General features: G+C 38.1%; 1 protein-coding gene across 1 annotated transcript in view; it reads left to right on the top strand.

The window, feature by feature from the left end:
• Positions 1-26838, top strand: part of KCNU1 (potassium calcium-activated channel subfamily U member 1) — a 204294-nt gene that overhangs the window by 51874 nt on the left and 125582 nt on the right. The window contains exons 14-18 of the mRNA XM_055128431.1: positions 3281-3433; positions 7845-7957; positions 8310-8378; positions 14554-14643; positions 14782-14872. Coding sequence (XP_054984406.1) covers positions 3281-3433; positions 7845-7957; positions 8310-8378; positions 14554-14643; positions 14782-14872 — 516 coding nt within the window. The remainder of the gene's footprint in view (positions 1-3280; positions 3434-7844; positions 7958-8309; positions 8379-14553; positions 14644-14781; positions 14873-26838) is intronic.

Here is a 26838-nt window from a genome sequence, read left to right as displayed (position 1 = left end):
GCTCCCCACATCGTATTTATATCCCAAACACAGTAAAAGATATATACAATACCTCTTGGAGAGCCCTGCAAGCTACTGAGAGTATCCTGCCTGCATGCCAAAGCCTGGCAAGCTACCCGTGAGTATTTGATATGCCAAAAACAGTAATGATAGGTCTCATTCCCTTGACCCTAAAAGAGCCTCCAATCATTGGGAAAGACGAGTAAGGAGAGACTGCTAGAATCTCAGGGCTAAGCATAATAAAGATGCTACTGGTGCCTGCTCGAGTAAATCAATGAACAACGGGATGACAGTGATACAGTGATACAGAGTTTATATTGATATTGTCCATATTATCAAAAGCAATCTGCAAACTCAGTGTGATCCCTATCAAAATTCCAATGGCATTTTCACATAAATATAGCAAATAATCCAAACATTTTCATAGATCTAAAAGATCCAAAATGCCCAAAGCAATCTTAAGGAAAAAAAAGCTAAATGTAGCACTCTTCTCTTGATTTCTATTATAAAATTATAGCAATTAAAACAACGGTTTTGGCATAAAAAGATTCATAAATCTATGAAACCAAATAAAGATTACTGAAACAAATCCACATATTTATAGTCCACTTAATTTGTGATAGTAAACCAGGAATATAGTGGCAAAATGACTGCGTTAATAAATTGTTTTGGGAAAACTAGTCACAAGTAAAAGAATGAAACTGGAGTATTCTCTTGTACCATACACAAAATGTAACTTAAAATGGATTAAAATCTTGAACACCTGACATCACAAAACCATTAGCAGAAAACAAAGATAATAAGCATTTTGGCATAGATCTATCTATGTAATCACAATCACGATCACGAAATCCCGTTAATCATCGATTGCTCGAAAGGGCTCAATAACCTCTTCATTCGTTCTTTCCCTAGGATCTAAAAGGCTCTCTTGACTTGGCCCTCCCAATGATGTCACACTGGAGGCTCTTTCAGGGTCAGGGGAATGAGATCCAGATAGTTACTAGATTTAGCATATGAATACACCATGGGAAGCTTGCAAGGCTGTCCCATGTGGGCAGGAAACTCTTAGAAGTTTGCCAGTTTCTCCTAGAGGGAGAAGTAGGCTACAAGATACTGCACAGCCTTGCGGCCATGTGCTTCTGGGAGCTTGCTTGTAAGTCTCTGGATGTTGGCTGTTGATGGATTACACACACCTAGGTTCCTCTGCCGGGTACCTTCATGCATGAGGCCTGTTCGAACGTGTGGAGAGGGGCCTCTAGCAAGGCTGTGGCTAGGTTCTGGTGGTCTTTGGCCACCGGGAGCTCTGCTCGGGGCGGGGAGGGAAGCTGGAGTCCATGCCCTACGAGGGCGTCCGGGGAAGACAGCCAGGCGTGCGTGCAAGATATTACATAAAATATCTGTGTAATAGATATTTTAAACTTTTCATCAAAATCAATGACAACAGAAACTAGAGAAATAGTGGTGTGTAAGGTGTTTGCTTTGCAATGCACCAACCCAGGTTTGATCCCCGGCACCTTCTATGGTATTCTGAGCCCTACCAGGAGCGATCCCTGAGTAGAATCAGGAGTAGGAGTAAGCCCCGAGCACAGTTGTGGGTGGCCGTCAGAACAAAACCAAATCCATAACCCTCAAAATCAGTGACAAAGAAAGGAAAATTTAAAAGATTTACTACACCAATCTGTAGGTTTCTACACTGTGAACAGCACATTCAAAAGTGTAAACTTTCACAAAATGAAAATGTACCCAACTGAATGAGAAAAATATTTGGAAATAAAATACCTGGTAAGAATTAAAATCAAACTATATAAAGAGATTTTATAACTCAATAGTTTATATGTGATTTAAAAAATGAGAAGATGTCCCGCAGAAACATTTTTTCAAAGAAGACATACAAGTGGCCAATGAAAAGGTAAACTAAAAGTTGCATCTCTATATATAGAGGAAATGCAAATCAAAACCACAATGAGATACTAGCTTATACTTCTCTGCAGTCACAGGACTCTGAACTCAGCAAAAAAAGGCAAGAAACGTTTGTTAGTAAGGATGTGGAGAAAAGGTAATCTTTTAGGCATTGTTAGTGGAATGTAAATTAGTGCAGACACTATGGGAAAATGCATGAAGTTACTTTGAAATTAAAAATAAATAATTACCATATAATGCAAGAATTTCACTTCTGGGTTTTTATTTGAAGAAAATAAAAAACGTTAAAACTTATCTGTGCCTTTATATTCATTGCAACATTTCTTATGATAGCTAGAACATAACCACTGTGTAAGACATGAGCACCAGTAAATAGGATAAGTGGGGTGCAGGTATGTAAAGAGAAAGAAGAGATGCAGATATAAATGTACCTGTATATACACATGCATATAAAATATTTACAAACATACTTGTCAGCCATGAAAAATAATTAAAATTTGTTATTTATGACAACATTGGTCAATCTGAGGGCATTATGTAAATGTGGTAAATCAGAGAAAGGAAAATGTCATATAAATTTACTTATATGGAATCAAACCAAAATCAAAACACAAATGGAATTCATGGAGAAAATATTGATGGTGATCTGAGGCATTCAGATTATGGGTACATGGGCAAAGGTGGTCAAGATGTATAAATTCCCAGTTAAAAAAAATTAATTAGCTGGAAATTTATTAAAATTATAAAATTTAAATTTATTTTAATTTAAACTTTTAATTTATTTTTATTTAAATTAAATTTAAATTTAAATAAACTTTAAATTTAAATTTAAATTTTATAAGTATTAATAAAAATTAAATTAACTAGGGCACATTGTACAGCAAGTGACTACAGCTAATACTCTGTCATATATCCATAAATTGCTAGGTGGTTATATGTTAAAAATGCTTATCATAAGAGAAAAATTGCTATGATTGTGGTAATGGATGCTAACTAGGCTTACTGTGGTGTATCACACTTTATACAATTATTGGGTAAGTATGTGCATCTGAACTTAATGTAGTGCTTTGCTAGTTATATTTTAGTAAAAGCAAAATTCAAGAACAAAACAACAAAAAACTAGTAGATTTGGCATGAAATTAGAGATATAAAACAATCAAAATTTGTATTTCCAAATATTTAATATTTTTTTAAATGGGGTCAGTTTACTACTCTTCACTTTTAAGTGCTGGATTCAATTGATAACATCTGTTGTTCCTTATACAGTAAAAAAATTAAATACATTTATCCAGAAACATTTATTGAGGTATATTTATTCTTAATATTTGGTCTACTTTCTACCATGCAACCCATGAAACAGAGTTTTCTGTCAAAGATTCCCAGCTGGAACTGGAACAATGGTGATAATATCATCTGCTTTGCTGAACTAAAGCTTGGATTTATCGCTCAAGGTTGTTTGGTGCCAGGATTGTGCACCCTTCTGACATCCCTGTTTATTAAGCAAAGTACAAAGGTAATGTAAACTGATGTTGAACCTTGGTTCTATCCTTATGTCTTCACATGTCATGCTCAGAAGGAGAAAAAAAGAGTAGGAAAAGTAAGAAAAGCCCCAAGAAGTGACCTTTAAGGTCTTGATGGTAGATTTGAGAAGTCTAGAATGAGGTACCAAGTATTCTACTTACCTTCAAAAAGTTAGTGAACTCATTCCCGCTTAAAAGTATTTATCTGGAAAATGGAGATTGTAATTCTGCTTTCACCTGCTTTCATAATATTATGAATGCATATATATATTAATAACTATGGAAGCACCTTCATGTTTTGAAAGTAGAAATATAAGTAAAGTTTATATTATTAGTGAAAAATTCATATAAATGTAGATAATAAAACAAAAAATAATTTACAAACATTAAATTATTATGGTTATCAAGCTAAAATACTGCCATCCTATTATGAGTAAAACCTAATTTCCTAAGTTACTTTGGGGAATATGTGTGCAATAATATTGATGCACACATTGATGACCCCTATATTGAATACATACTATTTCAATGTGTGAATTACGTATTTCTTTTTTTTTTTTTTTGCTTTTTGGGTCACACCTGGCAATGCACAGGGGTTACTCATGGCTCTGCACTCAGGAATTACTCCTGGCGGTGCTCAGGAGACCATATGGGATGCTGGGAATCGAACCCAGGTCAGCCGCGTGCAAGGCAAACACCCTACCTGCTGTGCTATCACTCCAGCCCCAAATTCACGTATTTCAAATGTGTGAATTTCTACTCAGTAAATCAGAATATATCCCAAGTAATATATCAGTAAAGTTGATTTAGCTCTAGAATTAATAGAAGTAGGGTTAATAGAAGTTAACAGTAGAATTAATAGAAGTAGCTAGAATCATCTGTCCTACAGTCTTATTACTGTGCTTGGTGGCTCTGGAAGTTGAAAATCCATTCATAATCTCCTGCGTTAGGTTCTTTGGTAACTTAACCTTAATCAAAAATAAGTGACTAAAAGGGACTTTTGTGAAGAACTACTATGTCTTTGGAAAGTATGACTTTCCAAATGCCATCCCCATCAAAAGCTTGAGAAATATGTTTTAACCCTCAGTAGGGCTCAAGTTATATATCATTGTCCAAAGTTTCCCTCAGAGAAACTGAAACTTTCCTTTCTCTCAATTTAATTTGCCTCCACTGACCTTTTCTTATACTTTAGTTTTGTTCAATAAATTCAACTTTTTAATATATTTTCCTATTTATCTGGTATTACCTTTAATAGTTTTCTTTTAAATGCATGGTTAATATAGCATGATCACAATAGTGAATGTTTATGGTATTGAAGTACAAAGTTATAGACCTCAGGACCACTGAAGTGCCCAAGACCCTCTTCACTGCCTTTGTGTTGCCTCTAGCTCACCTCTTCATTCCCTTTATCCTGCTCCCAGAGCCCCACAGCTTAGTAATCTAACATTTGTAACACAAGAACACCCTGGATTTATCTGTTTCATTTTGGGGGCCATACATGACTGTGGTCAGGGCTTACTCTTGGCTCTATTCTGATTGGTCCCACTTGGTGGGTCTCGGGGGCCATATGTGATATTGGGGATCAAACCCACATCAGCCTGGTACAAAGTCAGCGCCGCTATTATATCTCCCAGTTCCACACCCTGGTCTTTTAAAAGAAAAGTGACAGAAGTCTCCCCCCAACCCCCCAAAAATATCTCTGGCAAGCATAATGCTGACTGAAGTACACAGTATTCTTTCCAAATTACTTCTGTGAATGTGAGGAAAGCAATGCACAGATCATAACATAAAACCATCAGGGGCTGGGGGGATAGTAGTTGAGTAAGTGAACTTGCCTTGCACACAGCTAACCTGGATTTGCTTCCTGGAACCATCTAGTTCCCCTGTACCCCTCCAGAAGTGATAGCTGAGTGCATAGCCAGGAGTAAAGCCCTAGTACTTCTGAGTGTGCTTTTGCCCAAAACTAAAAAAGAAAAAATGAAATTGCCATCAGGCAGTAGTGAATGCATTTAGTTGCTATTATAGTGTAAATAGTTTACCCTTGTGGTCACTTATGGTCCCTCTTTAGTACCCAGGAAAATGACTAGGAAATTCTTTGTGCTGCATAATGGAAAACCACTGTATTATTTGCTGCAATAATTGTGATTTTCATCTTCATGGCTAGAGAAAATAAGTAGAACCAGAATTTTACACAAAGACTTTATTTCATGAATTAGGAAAGGAGAGATGTAAAACCGGCTCATTATAATATTTTTCTCTTTTATTTTTTAAATCCAAAGATAGTATCTCACTGAAGATACTTATTGGTCTATATTCATTACAAATGACTTTTGGAACGCAGAAAACTGATTTGTGGCTAGAACATAAAAGAGGCAGGGGTGGGAGAGTAAAGTCTGAAATTCACTTTCAAATTCTAAACTAGATATTCATGTTATGATTTTTTAATTCTGTGCTCTGCTCTAGAGTTTTAGACCCTGCAATTAACTACTGACTTAGTTTTGCTGGCTCAGGCTCCATTGTTTTGCATCTCTTTTGTCTCTGATTAGGCATATACTTTTGTCTATTTCCTCATCTATACAATTAGAGTTTATTTTCTAACCTGATTTTTCTAAGAGTTGAATTGATGTTTTTTATGTTTTCTGAGTCACTGTTTTGTCAATGCCATCTCATTGCTCATCAATTAGTTTGACCGAGAACCAGTAACATCTCTCATTGAGAGACTTATTGTTACTGTTTTTGGCATATCCAATACGCACAGGTAGCTTGCCAGACTCTGTCGCGCGGGCTTGATACTCTTGGTAGCTTGCAGGGCTCTCTGAGAGGGGCAGAGGAATCGAACTCCGGTCGGCTGCGTGAAAGGCAAACGCCCAACCACTGTGCTATTAAAAACCTTTCTGGCTGCTCCTTTAGACAGGGCAGGAATTTGTGTTTGTGTCACTGTCACTGTCATTATCATTCTGTTGTTCATCAATTTGCTCAAGCAGGCACCAGTAACGTCTCCATTCATTCCTGTTGCATGCTAGTATAGCCCAATGGTGTTTGCTCGCTCCAGGAACATGAAGAGTCTGAGATTTTAGCATTCTGTCCCTACTCGTCCTTCCCAATGCTGCCACATTGTGGGGGAGGGGGGGACTCTTCAGGGTCAGGGGAATGAGACCCATTTTTGTCACTGTTTTTGGCATATCGAATACATCCCGGGTAGCTTGCCAGGCTCTGTCGTGTGGGCGGGATACTCCCAGTAGCTTGCTGGGCCTTCTGAGAAGAAAAACTGCATCATTCTTTTCCAGGAGTTTTGTTTTATAGTTTCTGGTCTTTGGCCATTAATGAGATTACATGGCGCCAGGGGCAGTTTGTGGGTGTGACTGCCAAACTACTGGAAAACTGGGGATCTGGGTGGAGGAGGCCCAGTCCCGATCCAAGCAGGCTTGGAGATCTCAGCCCCAGGTCCTGCATACCTGGGTTCCTCTGTTGGTTCCTCATGGGTGAGGTTCGTACTAACCTGTGGAGAGTGGCCTTGAGTATGACTGTGGTTGGATTCTAAAGGTTTTCAGCTGCCGGGGTTCTGCTTGGGGCGGGGAGGAGGGTTTGTATTCTTGTTTTTATTTTGTCTTTATGAAAGTATAAGAGGAAGAGTATTTTTTAACTGACCTTAAACTCCACAGACATGTTTCATGGTATATAGAAATTCTAGAATTTCATCTGAGACTATTACCTTTAAGGGACCTGTGCCTGAGCACCATGGTGGAGGGAGGAGGTTGCAAATACTATACAACACAAATCCTAAAAGAGATATCGTACTATCAGAGATAGTTACCCAAAGACCTTGTCCTCTACTGCTCTATAAAGCCTCTTTGAGAGATAAGTTTCTCCATTCATCTCTCTCATTTCTCTAGTACTTACTGTCATCCTTGAATTTTACACTCATTCCATTGGTTACAATGACTCTCTTAGCACACTGCTAAGATCAGGACTGAAGCACCAGTACTTTTTTTGTGGCATATTTCTTGTTAGTAGAAAGTTTCTACATTTATCAGACCAATATTAGACAGCTATATGTAGAGAGGAACAATTTATATTTCATATAACACTTCCTATGTTACTAATTCAAAAATCAGTGTACTTTTTTGACATTAAAAATATAATTTCCTGTGAGGTGTCTGAGTGTCATGTGGAAAGAAATTAAATGCCACTTTATTTCAAAAAACTTGGTAACAATAGCTGAGGTATATCCCTGAAGGTCAATTCTTCCTTTGACATTTCTCTAGCCAAAATCCAGGATAAGTCTCCTTTCTATAACCTAAACGCAATGTATCCAGGTTTACAGATTAGCAGAATAGACTATTTGAATGATAGCATCCTATTTTTAATGCCAATATGCTTCATGTGGCATGTTGTGCCTTCCAGGTGATTCTTAAACATCCCTGGCAACATTACTTCTTTAATGGCCTGCATAACACGATCTTGACGCAGCGTCTATCTGATGATTTTGCCGGAATGAGTTTTCCTGAAGTTTGCCGGTAAGTGAAGAGAAATATTTTCCAAATACCTAATGCCATGATGTTCTAATGTTCATTCAGGGCTCCCTTTAGGTTTATCAACTCATGATAAACTCTAAAGATATAAGAGACTGTGATTTTTTCTGCCATGTAGGAGTTTGATGTCTATGTGGGACAATTCCTTCTCTCTTTAGTTCACACAATATGAGTCACATCAGGATGGATTGATTCACTGGTTGGTGAAATGTCCACCCCATTGGTGGACTCTCCCTCTGCTGAGGTGCTGGTGGTTTCCAACTAGAACATTAGACAGGTAACTGATCTCACGCCCTCATCTGCTCTCTAATCTCACAATGACTCGCTTTCCTTTCAGGATCTGCTTTGTAAAGATGCACATAATTCTGATAGCCATCGAACACAAATCCCTGTTTTATGGACCCAGGTATCAATAAGGCTTTTTTGTTTTAGAGGAGTCAGGGAGAACATCTTTATAATGCAGACTTTTTAAAAGTGAGGGGGAGGAGAAAAGTTTTATAATAAAGATATTTCAAAAGTATAGTCGGATACAAGCACTTTGCTATTTGCCGGGAGTCTGCATTTAGTCCTCCCCTGTCTCTAATTACTTAGGTCAGACTCTCCATGGTAAGGTCAGCCTGGTTACCCTAGTTGGTGAGCAGGTATTATGCCTTTGTGTCTATGGCTCTGTTCTAATTTTCTCTCAGGAACATTAGAGAAAAGAAACAATCATATTCTCAGCTTTTTTCTCCTTAAAATATGTTATTTTACCTGTCAAGTTTTGATCATGAATATTTGTGGTAAAATTTTTCACGAAAATTAGTTTTAAAAGCAAATCTGTCAAATGGAAATTTGACCAAATTCTTGGCAAGAACATCTACTGGTAGGGTGTGTGTGTGTGTGTGTGTGTGTGTGTGTGTGTGTGTGTGTGTGTGTGTGTGTGTGAGCTCATATTGGATAAATTGAAAAGAATGATAAAGCTATTGATAAACTTTTTAAAATCCAAGACAGAGAATAAGAACTGAACTTTATGGAAAATGTCTTAAGGATAATACAAAAGAGGGACTGGAGTGATAGTACAGTGAATCAGACATTTGCCTTGTACCTGGCTAACATGGGTTCAGTCCCCAACATCCTATATGGTTTTCTGAACATTCCAGGAGTGATTTCTGAGTGCAGAGCCAATAAAAATACTTGAACATAGCTGGGAGTGCCCTCCAAACCAAAAAGTGAACAAACAAGGATAACATTAAAGATCATCTTAAATAAGATAGAAAGCAAGTAAAAATATTTGTTCAACTATGTTGACAGATGTATTATTTTAGTTACAATCTAATTAATTAAATTTAAATCAACAGACTAGATTCTAATTCTCATCATGATTTTCTGTGAAGAAGTATTCATTATAAAATGAGGGTAAATTTTATCTGATAAGGGGTTGATATCAAGGGTATATAAGGCACTGGTTGAACTCTACAAGAAGAAAACATCCAGCCCCATCAGAAAATGGGGTGAAGAAATGAACAGAAACTTTCTCAAGGAAGAAATACGAATGTCCAAAAGGCATATGAAAAAATTCTCATCATCACTAATCATCAGGGAGATGCAGATCAAAACAACTATGAGATACCACCTAACACCACAGAGACTGGCACACATCCGAAAGAACAAAAGCAACCGCTGTTGGAGAGGATGTGGGGAGAAAGGGACCCTCCTACACTGCTGGTGGGAATGCTGACTGGTTCAACCCTTCTGGAAAACAATATGGTCGCTCCTCAAAAAATTAGAAATCGAGCTCCCATTTGACCCAGCAATACCACTTCTGGGAATATACTCTGGAGAGGCAAAAAGATATAGCCAAAATGACATCTGCACATGTATGTTCATCACAGCACTATTTATGATAGCCAAAATCTGGAAAAAACCCGAATGCCCAAGAACAGATGACTGGCTAAAGAAACTTTGGTACATCTACACAATGGAATACTATGCAGCTGTCAGAAAAGATGAAGTCATGAACTTTGCATACAAGTGGATCAACATGGAAAGTATCATGCTAAGTGAAATGAGTCAGAAAGAGAGGGACAGACATAGAAGAATTGCACTCATCTGCGGAATATAAAACAACAGAATGGAGGCCTAACACCCAAGACTAACAGAAATAAATACCAGATTTGCTCCATGGCTTGGAGACCAGCCTCACATGCTGGGGGAAAGTAAGCTCAGATAGAGAAGGGAATGCCAAGCAAAAATGTGGTGGGAGGACCCGTTTGGGATGGGAGAGGCGTGCACGAAGCAGACTATAGACCAAACACATTGGCCACCCAAGACCTCCATTACTAACCACAATGCTCAAAGGGAGAGAGGGAACCAAGGGGAATGCTCTGCCAATAAGGGGGAGTGGGGAGGGGAATGGGGTGGGAGGGGGTGCGAGGGGATGGGAGGGATGATGGGGTTAACAGTGGAGAACGGGTACTGGCTGAGGGATAGATACTCAAGCTGTATATGACTGAAACACAAGCACGAGAATATGTAAACCTGTATCTGTACCCGACATAGAAAGATTGCACTCATCTGTGGAATATAGAATAATAGACTATAAGACTAACACCCAAGAATAGTAGAAATAAGTACCAGGAGGTTGTCTCCATGGCTTGGAGGCTGATCTCTCATTCTGGGCAACTCAGAGAAGGGAACACCAAGTAAAATGTGGTTGGAGGTCATGTGGGGGAAGGATGATGCGGGCCGAATATAGACTAGAGACTGAACACAATGGCCACTCAACACCTTTATTGCAAACCACAACACCTAATCAGAGAGAGAGAACAAAAGGGAATACCCTGCCATAGTGGCAGTGTGGGGTGGGGGGAGACGGGACTGGGGAGGGGGGCAGGGATGTTGGGTTTACGGGTGGTGGAGAATGGGCATTGGTGAAGGGATGGGTTATCGAACTTTGTATGGGGGAAACATGAGCACAAAAATGTATAAATCTGTAACTGTATCCTCACATTGACTCACTAATTAAAAATAAACTATTAATAAAAAAAACCTGTATCTGTACCCCCTTGGTGATTCATTAAAAAAAAATTAAAAATAAATAAATAAAAATAAAATGAGGGTAAATTTAACTAAATCCTAAGACCCGCCACTTCCAATCCTAAAGTTGAAATTTCAAGGAATAATATAAGTATAAAGATTCAATTTTAATAATAATTGTATCATATATACTATGAATAATGCATTTTTGTGGAACAAAGGAAAGTAAGTAGAATATGGAAGATGTCAAAGCAAAAGAAAAATCGGTGGAGTCTTTTATAAAGCAAGTCACTATGAAAACATAATGAATATTATCATCCAACTTGTGGCATTTTATTTATCAACCCTGAAAAATCTCAGAATCTAAATCACTACACAAATTTATATTCTGTTAGAAATGGCTCATGACAATCAATAAGGGGGTGTCTAGGGCAAGTTGCAATTCATACTGGCTCAAAACATCATCAAGGTTTAATATCTTTGGCCTTCAACAACCTAGTCTATACCTCAGAATTATTTTTCAAACTTTTAAGGGCATATGGATTCAAAAGTCCCACATTTGGCTTTCTAAAATCAAAATCTTCAAGTGAGTCTTGAGAAATGTTTCTAAGGCATATTGATATAGCCAGTTAACTCAGCATTCGGAAATCACTGGATCTAATGCTCTCAAGATCCACTATAAGTTGAACATCTTAGAGTCTTGTAAATTCTAATAGGAGAATTATTGAGGTATTATAGACTGGAAATGTTAATATTTTTTTTGCTAAAACAGCCAATTTTAACACGTGGTTGATAAGGTGTTGCTTATTACCTAGCACATGAATACACATGAAAGTGCATGCCAGTGTGCTCACACACGAGCATGCACACACACACCTATTGTGAGAGGATCTTGTTTCTTCACCAAAAGTCAGGTATATTAAAACAGTTATCCAGTTTTGCAAAGACACTGATGTTAGTAATTACTTACATGATAACTTACGAGCAACATTGCTGTAAGTTACACTAACTCTTAAATACTTACAACTATGCTTTCATCTGAATCTCATTGGTAGTCCTATTTCACAAAGGAAGAAATTTGAGCCTCTGAAAACTTAAGCAATTGTCCCCAGTTTTTATACCACTCTTGAGTGGCAGAACCAGTGTCTGAAGGCTGTTCTTTTGATTATGAGATTGTGTTGAATCCATCACAAACACTATTGGTAGAAGAAAAATTGAGAAACACAAGGGATGAACTTAACATAAGTATATTGAAAATTTGAGTGAATATCTACCTTTACTCACCTTTTGATGGCTACACTTGAATAAACTATAAAACTGCAAAACACCTAGAAAAAATGAGAATTTATCTTAGGTAATAACTTGTGGTATGCTAAGAGGTAAAGCTGAATTTGACCCCAGTCAGATAATGTTGAGCTTACTGATTTGATAAGCATTCCCTAACAAAGCAACTAGCCCTAATTTATGAGGGAGAGGCCATGTAATAATGACATCTTGGAATACATCTTCACAGGAAGTTCACCTCTTGTTTCATGGAACCACCAATATTATCATTGTGATATATGTAGAATTAAATTAATGAGTACCATCCCTTAAAACATAGAATATGTTTTATGTTTAGCTCTCTTCCCAGCCCCTGGGAAGAGAGCTAGTACAGCATGGTTAGGACACATGCTTAGCATTCACCTAACTCTAGTTTGAGTCCCAGCACCACATGGTGGCCTGAGCAATGCCAGGGGCAGACTTAAAAGCCCCCAGGCCACTAGGTTGTCCAGGGTGACTCTGGCACCACAGGATCCAAACAGCATTGCATCTTTGGGCCCTTGCATTGAGCTTCTGGACTGGTTGGCTTGGAGCTTCCATTAAGGACCTTCTGAGCTCCAACTGGGAGACACTTACCCTCTCCAACAGCCGCCCCCCCAAATTAAACCAAGAAAAATATAATACATGAAAATCTTTCTGATTACATGGAATCTTTCTGCTGTGCATATGATCAGAGTTTTTGTTGTGCATGCCCTTTTATTTTTGTAAGATTTAACACTTGCAAGTTAGTTTGGTATCCTTCACCAAAGTACAAACGACCTTTTTTCAATGAACATATTAGATACGTTTCAAAAAAGTAAAGATAGACCAGAGAAATAGTACTGTGATTAAGGCACTTATGTATGAGGCTGATGTGAGTCTATTCTCCAAAACTGCATATTGTCCCTTGAGCATCACCAGAAGTGATCTGTGAGCACACAGCCAAGAGTGACTCCTGAGCACCACTGGGAGTGGCTCCAAAAGACAAAAATGAACAAATAAAAAAAGGAGTCCTGGCACCATGCACAAAGTGAAAGTTTCAGGATTATAAGGCCTCACTGTATGGTAGGTTTTCATTAAAGGAAATAAAACTGTAAGATTCTGAGAATTGACATAGAATCTCAAATAATTGGACTGGAGCTTTATAGCAAGGAAGAGCATGATTGAGATATCTCAGGTGATATTTTTGCTTTTTATTTAATTAAATAACCATGATTTACAAAGATGCTGACAGTTGGGTTTCAGGCATCCAGTATTTTGACAGCAATCTAAGCATCAGTGCCCTCTCTTCACCAGCGTTCCCATGTCCCCTCCACACCTGCTCCCTTGACACATTTGAAAGTTTGCAGTTATAATCCAGGTCTCATATTTTAATTATTATTGAGTCTGTGTTTGGATCTATAGCTATATCGCTTTCCACATCACCTATGTAACTGAAGCTTATTCCCACATTACTTCTCTTTCTTATCTGCTCCCTTCTCCCCTTGATTTATTTTCTTCGGTGTCTCCCTCCCTCTACTCTAGGCTAGTGGCTAAGTTAGGCAACTACCAGCTCCCTTCATTTCATTGCATTTCCTCATCCAGTTATTTTATATACCACAGATAAGTGATATCATTCTGTGTTTGTCCTTCTTCTGGCGTATTTCACTCAACATGATATCATCCAAATTATATTTTTAAAGCAATCGTGATAAAATAGAAAATCAAAAAGTACACATAATATAGAGGTAGGAATTCTTGCTTTCAAAAATATCTTTCTTTTTTTCATTGAAAAGAAAATGAAGTTCAAAATTTGCTTGGAGAATAAAAGAAACTTGTTAACTACTGTTAACTGAATTTTTTGACTGAATGTTAAGAGAAAATGGTCTAAGGATATCTAAGGATAACCACCTGTATGACTACAAATGAACAACTTATATGACCTTGACTTCCCTGGCATTGATAGCTGCAATTAACAAATTTTCCAGCACCTGAGATTGTTTGACCACCTGAGATTCAGGACATAATTTAAAATCTCCCCCGTAACACAGCTATGAATACAGCCCAGCAGTCATGCTGTCATTTGGCAACACTCAGTAACATCTATCAAACAATTAAGTACATACACTTTACACTTTTTACTGTGTTTGGAAAGAAAGGAAATTGAATCCTATGAATCTTCAATTTATACTCATATGGAATGATGGAATGAAATACCAAATATTGCCTTTTTTCCAAAAATCAAAGAAATCAGAGGGAAAATTACTGTACTTTTTTGTTTCTAGTCGCCTGATGTTAAATCCACCTGCACAAGTTAAGCTGCGTAAGAACACATTAGGATTCTTTATTGCTGAATCTCCAAAGGAAGTGAGAAGGTAATATTTTCTATTTATTGGTTAGGCAGTGGGTGGGATTAAATACCCTAGTGCAGGTACCATGTAATGGCAGGTAAACTGTAGCTGCACCATTCTACCCTATTGTGAAATTATTCTTGATCTGTTTTCATTGTCTAGAGCCTATCTGTATTGTATCAACTGTCACAGAGATGCGTTTACTCCAGATATGATTGATAAATGTAACTGCAAAGGCAGAAGCCAAAGACTAGTTTTCTCAGGTAACTGCACTTTATAACTGTCCTTAGCTTACCTTCTAGAGTTTGGCAAAAGCAAGAGGAGAGCTTTCATCTTTTAAAAATCAATGATATTTTAACTTTACCAATAAGTTGGTAGAGTACACAGTTATTTCCCCTCTGGGAATAGAAGACATGAGAATCAGTATATTTAACCTCAAAGAAACCTTACCAATCACCTACATCAACTTCTTACAAGTCATGAAAATGAGTTCCAAAGAGATTTGGGGCCAGGAAAATAGCTCAAGTGGTAGAGCACATGACTAGCATGTGTGAGACCCTAAGAGGATCCCTGGTACCACATACAAGACACCTCCTACCCAATATTGCCCCCGTGAACCCTGGTAGCCTCTGGGCACCACCTGGCAGATTTTTGCAGTTTCTCATTGTCGTCTTGTTTGTTTGGGGGGCTCTGATCAGTGAGGTCAGAACTTACTTTTAACTCTATTCAGCAATCCTCCTAATTGTTATGTTTTATTTTCATTTGCTGATCACTAAACACGGTTTACATTTTGATGTTTCACTGCAAGTCTTGCAGTGGAAACAAGGACAATCGTTGCTGGGATTGGAAACTATATTTGTAGATAACATGCCAATTCTGGACACCAAACCTTGTTGTAATCAGTTGTTTGACATTTATTAGTGCCTTGGTGGGGCTAATGTATTTAAATCTAATTCTCTTGCAATATGTCATTTTTCATGTTTTTCTTCAGAAGATGCAGTTTGAGGATAAACCTACTCCTAAAGAGCTTTGTGTCCTTTCCATGACTTTTCTGTAAACCCTCTCTCTGTTGGCATCAAGACCGATTTATAAGCCACTCCAACTGGCTTTTATGTTGGACACTACTCCAACACAATACAAAGTCTCACAGCACTATCCAATTAAATCTGGGGCCCCATTTGAAGGAAAGGTTTTTGAGACCAGTCTTTGAGGTTTGACATGACCCTCAAATTAGCTGTCTCATTTCCTGCCTATGACTACTTTGCTTCTCTTACACTTTCATGTAATTGTTTACCACTGAAACCACCACTATTTTGCAAACACTACTTGAAAGTTGGATTTTGACTTTCCCAACACACTGCTCCAGGTCAAAGCCAATTCCTTTGGAAAGAGTTTTAGGGCAATAGGTTATCCAGTCTGCTTAGGGATAAATCTGAGTCATAGCATCAGAGTTGAGGACTGTAGTCTACTTAAAGCAACATACCTGCTTTTTTTCATTTGTTTACCATTATGATTTTTTAAAAAATCACCCAGAATCACAGAATTACAAAGTTATTCATTACTAAGTTTCAGGCACACAATGTTCCAACATCTTCACTAATGTACCTGATTTCTTTATCCAGACATCTGTTCTTGAGAACTTGGGTTGTTTCCAGATTTTGGATACTGTGACTAGAGCTGCAATGCAGATGTCTTTTCTGAATTGTTATTTTGGGCCCTTCAGGTATATTCTGAACAGTGGGATTGCTGGTTTGTAAGTTCAATTGCTGGGTTTTGGAGATATGGCCATATTGACTTCGAAAAGTACTGAACTAGCTGGACATTCCCACCAACACTGGGGTGAGGGTTCATGTCCGTCATGTCAAGACCAGCTGTTGTTATTTTGGGTGAGCCCAGTCTCTCTGTGTAAGGTAGTATCTTGTTTTGATTTGCATTTCCCTGATGATTAGTGATACAGCATTTTCCCATATGCTTTTTGGCTATTTGTATTTCCTCTATGATGGAATTTCTGTTCATTTCTTCTCCCCATTTTTGATGGGGTTAGATATTTTTTTTCTGATAGAATTCTAACAGTTCTTTATATATATTTGGGTAGTAGCCATTTATCAAATGAGTGATGGGCCAGAAGTTTTTCTCAGTCTCTGGGCTGTCTTTATATTCTGGTCATCATTTGCTTTGAGGTGCAAAAGCTTCATAATTTAATGAGTCCCATTTAAAAAAATTTTTTTGTAGGGTCACCCCCGAATTGCACAGGGGTTACTCCTGGCTCATGCACTCAGGAATTACCTCTGGTGGTGCGGGGGGAGGAGGGCATATGGAATACCGGGAATCAAACCCAGGCCAGCCAATTGCAAGGCATACCCACTGTGCTATCACTCCAGCCCCCACCAGTCATCTGTTCTTGGGCACAAAGGTTATTCCCAGATTCTGGCTTTTGTGAATGGTGCTGTGATAAACATAGACTTGCAGATGGCATTTCTGTAGTGTGTTTTGGGGTCCCTGGGGTACATTCCCAGAAATGGTATTGAAGAGTTGTATGAAAGCTCAATTTATAGCTTTTTGAGGAATGCCCAAATTGTTTTTCAGAAAGGTTGAATCAATCAGCATTCCCATCAACAATAAAGGAGAGTCCCTTTCTCCTCACATTCACACCAGCACTGGATGCTTCTGTTCTTTTTCATGTGCCAGTCTGAGGTATAAAATATCTCATTTTGATTTTCATTTTCCTGATAATTAGCAATTATAGAGCATTTTCTCGTGTATCTTTTGGGCATTTGTATTTCTTCTTTGAGGAAGTTTCTGTTCATTTCTTATCCCCATTTTTTGATGGGTTAGGACATTTTTTTCTTGTAAAGTTCTACGAGTGCCTTATGTATCTTGGATATTACCCCTTATCAGATGGGAATTAGGTAAATATTTTTCCTATTCTGTGTTCTGTCTTTATATCTTGGCCATTGATTCCTTTGAGGTGCAGAAGCTTCTGGGTTTAATGTAGTCTCTCTTATCTTTGTTTCCACTTGCTTGTTCAGTAGTGTTTCATCTTTGAACATTCATTCTGCTTCAATGTCATGAAGGGTTCTGCCCATGTTTTCCTCCATAAACCTTATGAATTCAGGTCTGATTTTGAGGTCCTTAATTCATTTTGATCTTAATTTTGTGCCTGGCATTAGAAAGAGGTCTGAGTTCATTTTTTCACATGTATCTACGCAGTTTTTCCAGCACCACTTATAAAGAGGCTTTCCTTGTTCCACTTCATAATTCTTGCTCTTTATCAAAGATTAGGTGACCATGTATTTGAGGGCCATTTTCAGAATATTCAATTCTCTTCCACTGATCTACAGATATGTCTTTATTCCAATGCCAGGATACTTTCATTGCTGCCTCTTTTTAGTACAGTTTGAGGTTGGTGAAGTTGATGCCTCCCATCTTCTTTTTCCCAAGGATTGTTTTAGCTATTCCTGGGGGTTTGTTGTTTCATGTGAATTTCAGGAGTGTTTGATCTATTTCTTTGAATGAAAATACAGTCCCTTGTAGGGACTGCATTGAATCTGTATAATGTTTTGGGGAGTATTACCATTTTTACGACGTTAATCCTTTCAATCCTTGAGCATGGGGTGTGTTTTTATTTTCTCCTGTCTTCTTTTATTTCTTGAAGTACTATTTTGTAGCTTTCTTTTTATAGGTTATTCACCTGTGTAGTTAAACTGATTCTGAGGTACTTGATTTTCTGAGGCATGATTGTGAATGGCATTGTTTTACTCATTATTTGCACATAGAAAGCCATGGGCTTCTAGGGATTGATTTTTTAACCTGCCACTATACTATACAAATCTATTGTGTCTAAGAACTTTGTCGTGGAGTCTTTAGGATTTTCTAAGTATAATATCATGTTATCTACAAATAATGAGAGCTTTATTTCTTCCTTCCCTATCTGGAAGCCTTTGATGTCATTTTTATTCCCTAATGTATGGCAAATATTATGTGATGAGAATGGGTTACTATGTCTTGTCCCTGATCTTAGAGGAAAGGCCTTTAGTTTTTCCCCATTGAGGATAATGCTTGCTGTCGGCTTGTGGTAGATGGCTTTGACTATGTAAAAACTGTCCCTACAACTCCCCTTTTGTTGAGAGTTTTTACCATGAACAGGTGCTGGACCTTGTCAAACACTTTTTCTTCACAATAGATATGATCATATGGTTTTTATTCTTTTATTGACATAGTGTATTATGCTGATTAACTTTCAAATGTTAAAGCATCCTTGCATCCCCGGGATGAATCCTACTTGACCGTGGTGAATGATCTTTTTGATGAGTTGTTGGATTCTATTTACTAGCATTTTGTTGAGGATAATTGCACCTGTTTTCATTAGTGATATCAGTCTATAATTGTGTGTGTGTGTGTTTGTTTGTGTGTGGTGTCTCTGCTCTGGGTATCAGGGTGATATCTGCATCACAGAAACTGTTCAGGGTTTTTTTTTCTTCAGTTTCCTGGAAAGCTTGAAGATGATTGGCAATAGGTCCTATTCATTAGTGAATCCATTTGGGCCAGGGATTTTGATTTGGGGGAGACTTTTACCCTGAAATTGATTACCATTTCAATTTCCTTGATAGTGATATGTCTGTTCTGGTTTTCAAAATCTTCTTGGTTTAGCCTTGTGTAGTTATTGGAATCCAGGAATTTATCCATTTCTTCGAGGTTCTCTTGTTTTGTGCTGTAAGGATTTACAAAGTAGTCTCTGATGATTCTAAGGATTTCTATAGTTTCTGTTGTGATACCCTCCTTCATACTTTTGATTCGGTTTATTAGGCTTCTCTTCCTCTGTTTCAGTTTGAGTCTCATTGGTGGTGTATTGATCTTGTTTATTTTCTCAAAGAACCACCTTTTGGTTTCATTGGTATTTTGGACATTTTTTTTGGATTCCAGTCCATTGATTTGTACTCTGTTTTGTTATTTTCTTCCTCCTGCTTGTTATTCTTGTTCATTTTCCAAGGTCTTAAGCTATGAGGTTATAAGCTGGGCCTCATTCTCCTGACTCTGAAAGAGCCTCCAACGCAGCATCGTTGGGGAGGATAGAGAGGATAGGGGAGTAAAGAGAGGCTTCTAAAATCTCAGGGCTAGGACGAATGAAGACATTACTTAGACTGCTTGAGAAATTCGACGATCAACGGATGATGATGATGATGATGATGATGATGATGATGATGATGATATATGAGGTTAAGTTCTTGATGTGGACCCTTTCTTCCTTCCTGATGAATGATTATAGAGCTATAAACTTTCCTCTTAACACAGATTTTGCTGTGTGCAACAGGTCTGGTAGCTTGTAGCCTCATTATCGCTTGTTTCCAGGAATCTTTCCTGGTTTCCTCTTAGATGTCCCATCTAACCTACTGGCTGTTCAGTAGTGAGCTGTTTAACTTCCAGGTATTCAATTTGATTCTCCGTTTTCATGTGTGATTAATTTCTATTTTAGTGCATCATGGTCCAAAATGCTAGTTGATACCATTTCTATCTTCTTGATTTTATTGAGGTATGTTTTGTGACCCCAGCATGTGGTCCTTCTTGGAGAATGTCCCATATGTACTCAGTTTTTGGAAAATAAAAATTTTATATATATACACTAATATATAATATACATATACACTAACACCGCTCTTCCATTTCTTCCCTCAAAGTATTTCCTTGCTGAGCTTTAGTCTAGTCGGTCTACTGAGAAGTGACAAAGTGATGTTGAAATCTCCAACTATTATTGTGTTGCTATCAATGTCTTTCTTCAAGTCTGTTAGCAGTTATTTTACGTATTTTGCTGGTTTTTCATATACTTTAGGAGTGTGAGATCTACCTAATGTACCACTCCCTTCATCATTAAGAAATGACCTTTTACTGTCTCTTAAAACGTTCAGCCTGAATACTATGGGTCTAATACTAGTATGGCCACTCCAGATTTTTGAAGGGGGTTATTTACTTGGAGAATTGTTTTACAGCCTTTGACTTTGAGCCTGTGTTTTCTTTGATTGTTCAGATGTATTTCATGCAGTCAGCAGAATGTTGGGTTCAATTTTCTAGTCCATCTTGCCACTCTGTGCCTCTGGATTTGTGCATTTAGTTCATTGACATTGAAAGAGATTATTGTGATGGGATTTGTGCCATCTTTATTTAGAAGTTTGGTATACTTGTGGGAGTGGTCATGTCTTAAAGTTAGCCCACCTAGTTTTGTAACAATAGTTTTTATTCTATGAAGTTGCTGAGTTGTTCTTTATTGGTGAAGTTGTGTATTGTTTCTTCAGATATGAATGAGAATCTGGCTATGTCACATATTCTTGGTGAGTCATTCATTTCAGTGAGTTTGTTCACTATTCCCCACCACTGTCTATTGGCCCAGAGGATTTCATCTGGTAAGTCTGCTGTGAAACTTAGGGATGCTTCCTATACAAAATTTTCTTCTTTGATCTGCTTTCATTATTTTATCTCTATCTATGGTTTTCATCATTCTGATTAGGATGTGTCTTGGGGTATTTTTTATTTGCATTTCTTTTAGCTGTTACCTTCGAGGCTCCTGGCTTCGGGTCCATACATGCTTCAGTTCCTGGAACTTCTCAGCAATGCTAGCTTTGATTGATGGTTGTCTCTACATCAGGGTTTTCTTACTGTCCCTCTGGCTCTTCAGTGATTCTCATGTTGTTTCTTTGGCTTCATCCCGATTTTCTCTTGTTCTTTTGGTTTATTTTGAGGCTCTTTTCCATCTTCTGTTGTAGTCTGGAGATTCTCTGCACCTCACCTTGGAGTTCACTATTCTGTTCTCAGCAGCTGTTACTCTGCTGCTGAGGTTTTCCAGTTAATTTTTCTTTTCACCTACTTGAGTTTTCAAAGCTTGTTTCTTTTGTTTGCATCTTCCTCATTTCTGCTCTCATATACCCCTTTATTTTTAGGGGGATGTATTATATTGTTTATTTATTTTTCCTTTTTGGGTCACACCTGGTGATGCACAGGGGTTGGTTACTCCTGGCTCTGCACTCAGGAATTACTCCTGGCGGTGCTCAGGGGATCATATGGGATGCTGGGAATTGAACCCAGGTCCACCGCATGCAAGGCAAACACCCTACCTGCTGTGCTATTGTTCCAGCCCCTACACTGTTTCTTTAAGTTCCTTTGTATCCTTAACAATTCCATTCTAAGTTCCTGGGAAGTCTGAAAGTCACAGCCTTGTAGATTACATCAGCAGTGCACTGGCAGTGCATGAGCCTCATGAGACTTTCAAAGAAATAGATATAACACTCATGAATTTGTTTGGAACAGTAATCCCACAATAGCCAAAGCAATCCCAATATCCCAATAGCAATACCAAACCATCCCCAATAGCCAAAGCAACCCTTGGAAAAAGAATATTGGAGGCATCACATTCCTCAACTGCAAAGCAGTAGTAATTAAAACAGCATGGCACTGGAAGAAGGACAGACCATCCAATCAATAAAATAGAATTAAAAAATGACAGACCCATAGTTAATTTTTGATAAAGGAATAAAAAATATGAAGTAGAGAATACCTTATAACAGAGTAGTGGCAGCAGTGTTGCCTATAGTGCTGTAGAATATCTGCCTCAGTGAAAACTTGAATGAGACTAATTTGTGGGTTTTAATTTCTCTTTTGTCTTTTCAGTTTTTGGCCAACGCACATCACTGGCTTCCCAGGCCTCTGGCATACAACGTATGTACCTCATCATCTCATTGAGCAATCTCCCACCCACAGCCCATTACCCCTGAGCCCCTGACCCCTGCCGCCCTCTCAGCTATATGAACCCAGGTCTTAGATTATATAGCATGCTGCTAGAGAATCAGAAATTTTGGTTGGTTACCTGTGTCTCCAGAGACACCTGACTGGGAACTGGGAATGGAGGGACTGGAAATTTTACATTGCCAATCACACCTACCCTGAATGGAATCTCCTATCAGGCTTGCTTGGGATTGGACAGGCAAATTTATTTATGACTCAAGTGTCATGGACAGCAGTTCTTACTAAGAGTATATATAATTTTGAATGTACACTCTGTTTGCTGTATGTCCATGACAATAATCTAGAACCTCAAAATGTGTGTATGTTTTAAATTTTTTTACTAGCAGTTTCACCAAAACAGATGCCTTCCACTGAACTAAAGATTGTCTTCACCTTCTATTTATTTCTATGAATCAATTACCCCCTTGAAAGTCAAAGACAATTTGGGGCAGAGGGAAGAACTATTCCTATAAAATTTCCTGAAATACTATGGTGTCTAGGCTTTGCAGTTAAATTCTTGAATCTGAAAGACATTATAAATTAAATATACCTCAAGACCTCTTTCTGGATTCAAAGTTTAACATTAACACACACTATTTCTTTGTATCCTATATCTCTGAATCATTGGCAATGTATGATGTTTACTAAATATGGAAAACATCCTGTTAAATAAGACTTTAAAAGTATTGGGAATATAGTATATTTTGAAATAAAATTTCTTTACTTTACACATACAAGCTGCAATGTATGAAGATTTACCATGATTTCATGCAATAGATACTTGTAAACACAGTGAACAAATAAAAAAAATTTCAAATAAATTATATGCACTTAAATGTAGGCAGAGTTTAGACCCATTGTATAAAACAAAAGTGTTCCATAAAATGATTGCTAGAAATGTTCTAAATAAGGATTTTCTCTATATAAAATATTTTGTATTTTATGTTTGCTTTCATATCTGTCTAAATGTCAAATATGATTCTGTGACATGCATTTCATAATTCCTAGGAAATAAAGTAAGAATTTTGTTTTTACAATCTAACGTTTTAACTTCACTATAGTTCTCATATTCTTTATAGTATTTTATAGTATTTTGTTACCCTCAGAGACATTCCTTCTGTCAACTTGATCTCAGTCATGACCCCATTAATCTGTCACCAAATAGATGTCAGCTAGACTTGACTTCAATTGGCCAGAAGGTGGGAGCAGAGTACCATGAAATACTCATGAGTCTGATTACAGGGAATGAACTTTATCCTGAATTTGCCAATGGGTGACCAAGACATCTCTGTAGAAGACTGTTTCTTGGGCTTAAAGTTTTACAGTCATTTTAAAGTCTGGGATTCCTTCCAGAGAATTATATTCCAAAAAATAACTTGGGATCAGAGTGATAATCCTGTGGGTAAGGCACTTGCCCTTCTCATGGACAGCCTGTGAGTTTGCCCCCGAGCGAGAGCCAGAAATAAGCCTGAGTGCCACTGGTGTGACCTTCCTCCTCACTAACATACACAAGTAATTTAAATAAGTAAAACACTTGGAACGTTATCAAGTACATGACAAAATTGACAAGTTACGGACTTCTAAGTAGTATGGACATGAAGTTCAATAGTTTAAACTTTCAGGTTCAGACAGATAAAGGGTATGCTTACTCATTAACTTAATCCATTATTTCAATTCTTTAGTTAAGTAAGTTACTTGTTTCCACCAATTTCTTCCTACTGAGGTAGTGAGGAGTTTGGAAGGTCTGGATATATAATTATCATCACTGAAATCTTCAGTACCCTGGTGTTTTCAAATAGTGGTCCTTATCAAGACAGCGAGAGAGTCATAGAAATCTCTGACTCTGATGGGCTGGAAATACAGTAAGCAACCCCTGTTGAAATAGTTGTGTACAAAATCCCTTCGTGCTCTGAACACCGAAGAATTGTTTGAGTCCTCATTAAAATGTTATTTCCACTGAATGCACACCCATAGAGTAGGCAAATTCTGTAAAAGAAATGTTAAGAAAGGAGTTAGGGATAAGAAAAAACAAATAATAATCTAAATTTACCAATCCATGATCTGGTGGGTTTCAGGGGTAGACAGAAGGTCAGCAAGGTTAGACAGAATTTAAAGCTAGAAGAAAGTAAGAGGAATTCCTGGGCCTGGCACTCAACATTCTTCCTGATTCTCATGGACTTCAGTTTCCACCCTGCCCAACCCCACCTACAATGTACATACTTCCACAATTATGAAAATTCCTAAAATGATATAACTAGTCTTCAGAAGAAGTTCTATTAAGAAAAACATAGCAGACAATTCAAGGTTGTGGCCAAAATGTCCAGAAGTTCTTACATATCTCTTACCGTTGCTTTCTACCTCTCTCCAACCTTCCCCACTTCTTTTTAATACCTGATAGATGTTGACTGGAAAATTAGGCATGGAGAAATCAGAGACTTCCTGAAATTTCCATTGTTTCTAAGCTGGTTGGGGCTTGTTGCCTTTTACATTTCATAACTCAGCTGTATCACATGTACTGAACTGGCTACACCTTAAAAATTGGGAGAATTTTAGTCCTCTAGTTCTCATTCAGATTTGTCATCAGATGTTTCTGTCTAAGACATTCCCCCAAGGCCAAAAGGTAATGAAAACTAAGAAAATATCAGTCAACCTGAAAACCCCCATCAAGGCATTTGTAAGCTGAGGCTTGGGAGTGGAGGTGAGGAGCCATCTCATTCCAAATCTAGCTCTTGGGAACTGGGTGGGGTAGTCACTTCCTAGGAGCATATCACTAATAGCATATGAAATGGCTATTTCTCTTATAAAGTGTATTCTCTCACCCATCCACTATTTTCTGTACATTGAAATATACCAAAAAGCAATAATAATGTTCAGAAAGAATTTCATGCTGGGATACCAAGATGTTTTGTGACTCTGCCATTGTTCAAAGCTTTGTGATATGAGGGTTTAAAGGCTTGTTGCATGGGGATTCACTCTTGGGGTAGTATAGTACAGAAGTGATTTTTAAATGGACACAGGAAGAAAAGATTGGAATTTTAATAATATTGAAGTAAAAGTAAAACTTTGGAATTTTACTTTTGCTTCAATATTATCACAAAACTGCCTTCTTCTGAGGTAGGCCATTGAGTTCTATATGTAAAACTTACATATAAAAACTTCTGATGTGGGGCCAGAGTGATAGTACAAAGGGTAAGGCACTTTCCTTGCATGCAGCCAATCCAGATTCATTCCCAGCAACCCATATGTTCCTCCGAGCACCTTCAGGAGTAATTCCTGAGTGCAAAACCAGGAGTATCTCCTCAGTATTGCTGTATAAGACCCAAAAAGACACACACACAAAAATAAACCATCACCCCTCAAACCACCACTGAAGTTTATGACATTAAAGTTTCTTTATTTTATAGTTTAGGTAGTTCTAGGACCTTCCCTGATATTTAGGTCTCTGTTTCCATGTACTTTCCATGTATATTGTCGCATATCATGTTCTCCTGATGACCTTCCCAGTGAATGATGTCATCTATCCTGACTTTCACTGTCCAGTCCTCTGCAGTGGGTGACATCACTCTTTCGTTCCCCAAGCTGAACTTTTCAGTGTGTGATTCACGTGGCCCTGAGAAGCCCTGCATCCTTCTGTGACCTGGTCTGAGGTCTGGACCCGGGACTCCTCTACCTGCTCCTCAAAGCCCTTCTCCTTGCTACTCTTTGTCCCTTTGCTTCCTCTGTTCTCAGGCCAGATGGGCGAGAACTGCACTTTTTCCTGCAGTCTTCCCTGACCCAGGTGAGAGATCTAGAATAAGTTCTCTCTCTCTCTCTCTCTCTCTCTCTCTCTCTCTCTCTCTCTCTCTCTCTCTCTCTCTCTCTCTCATCCTCTTTTATGTTTTCTAACCTCCTCCCCTCAACCACACCCATTTTTATCTTACCCCCATTTCTATCTTACCAGCTAACTTGTTGGAGATATTTAAAATATTCCGTTAAAAAAATGACCAGTTATAAACAGACTAACTGGTGCCCTTCCCATCCCGTTCTGCCTCTATCATAGCAGCAATTCTGCCAATCCTTCCAACCATAGTTTCCCAGTTCAATAGTTCAATGGATGCCTAAGTTGAATCTGGGTTCTAGAGTAGAATGGCATGATGGATCCAATGCACAAATACAAAAAGTAATAACTCATGTGTCAGTGTTCCCTATCTCAAAGTGGCTTCATGTTGGTCAATTAGGTTATGACTATAGCACTATAGCACTGTCCTCCCATTGTTCAGCAATTTGTTTGAGCAGGCACCAGTAACGTCTGTGTTGTGAGACTTGTTACTGTTTTCGGCATATCGAATACGCCACGGGTAGATTGCCAGCTCTGCAGTGCAGGCAGGATACTCTCAGTAGCTTGCTTTGCTCTCTAAGGAACAGAGGAATCAAACCCAGGTTGGCTGCATGCAAGGCAAATGCCCTACC

This window comes from Sorex araneus, chromosome 1 (genome assembly GCF_027595985.1).
Source record: "Sorex araneus isolate mSorAra2 chromosome 1, mSorAra2.pri, whole genome shotgun sequence".
NCBI classification, from domain to species: domain Eukaryota; kingdom Metazoa; phylum Chordata; class Mammalia; order Eulipotyphla; family Soricidae; genus Sorex; species Sorex araneus.
This window is presented reverse-complemented; position numbering and strand designations above follow the sequence as displayed.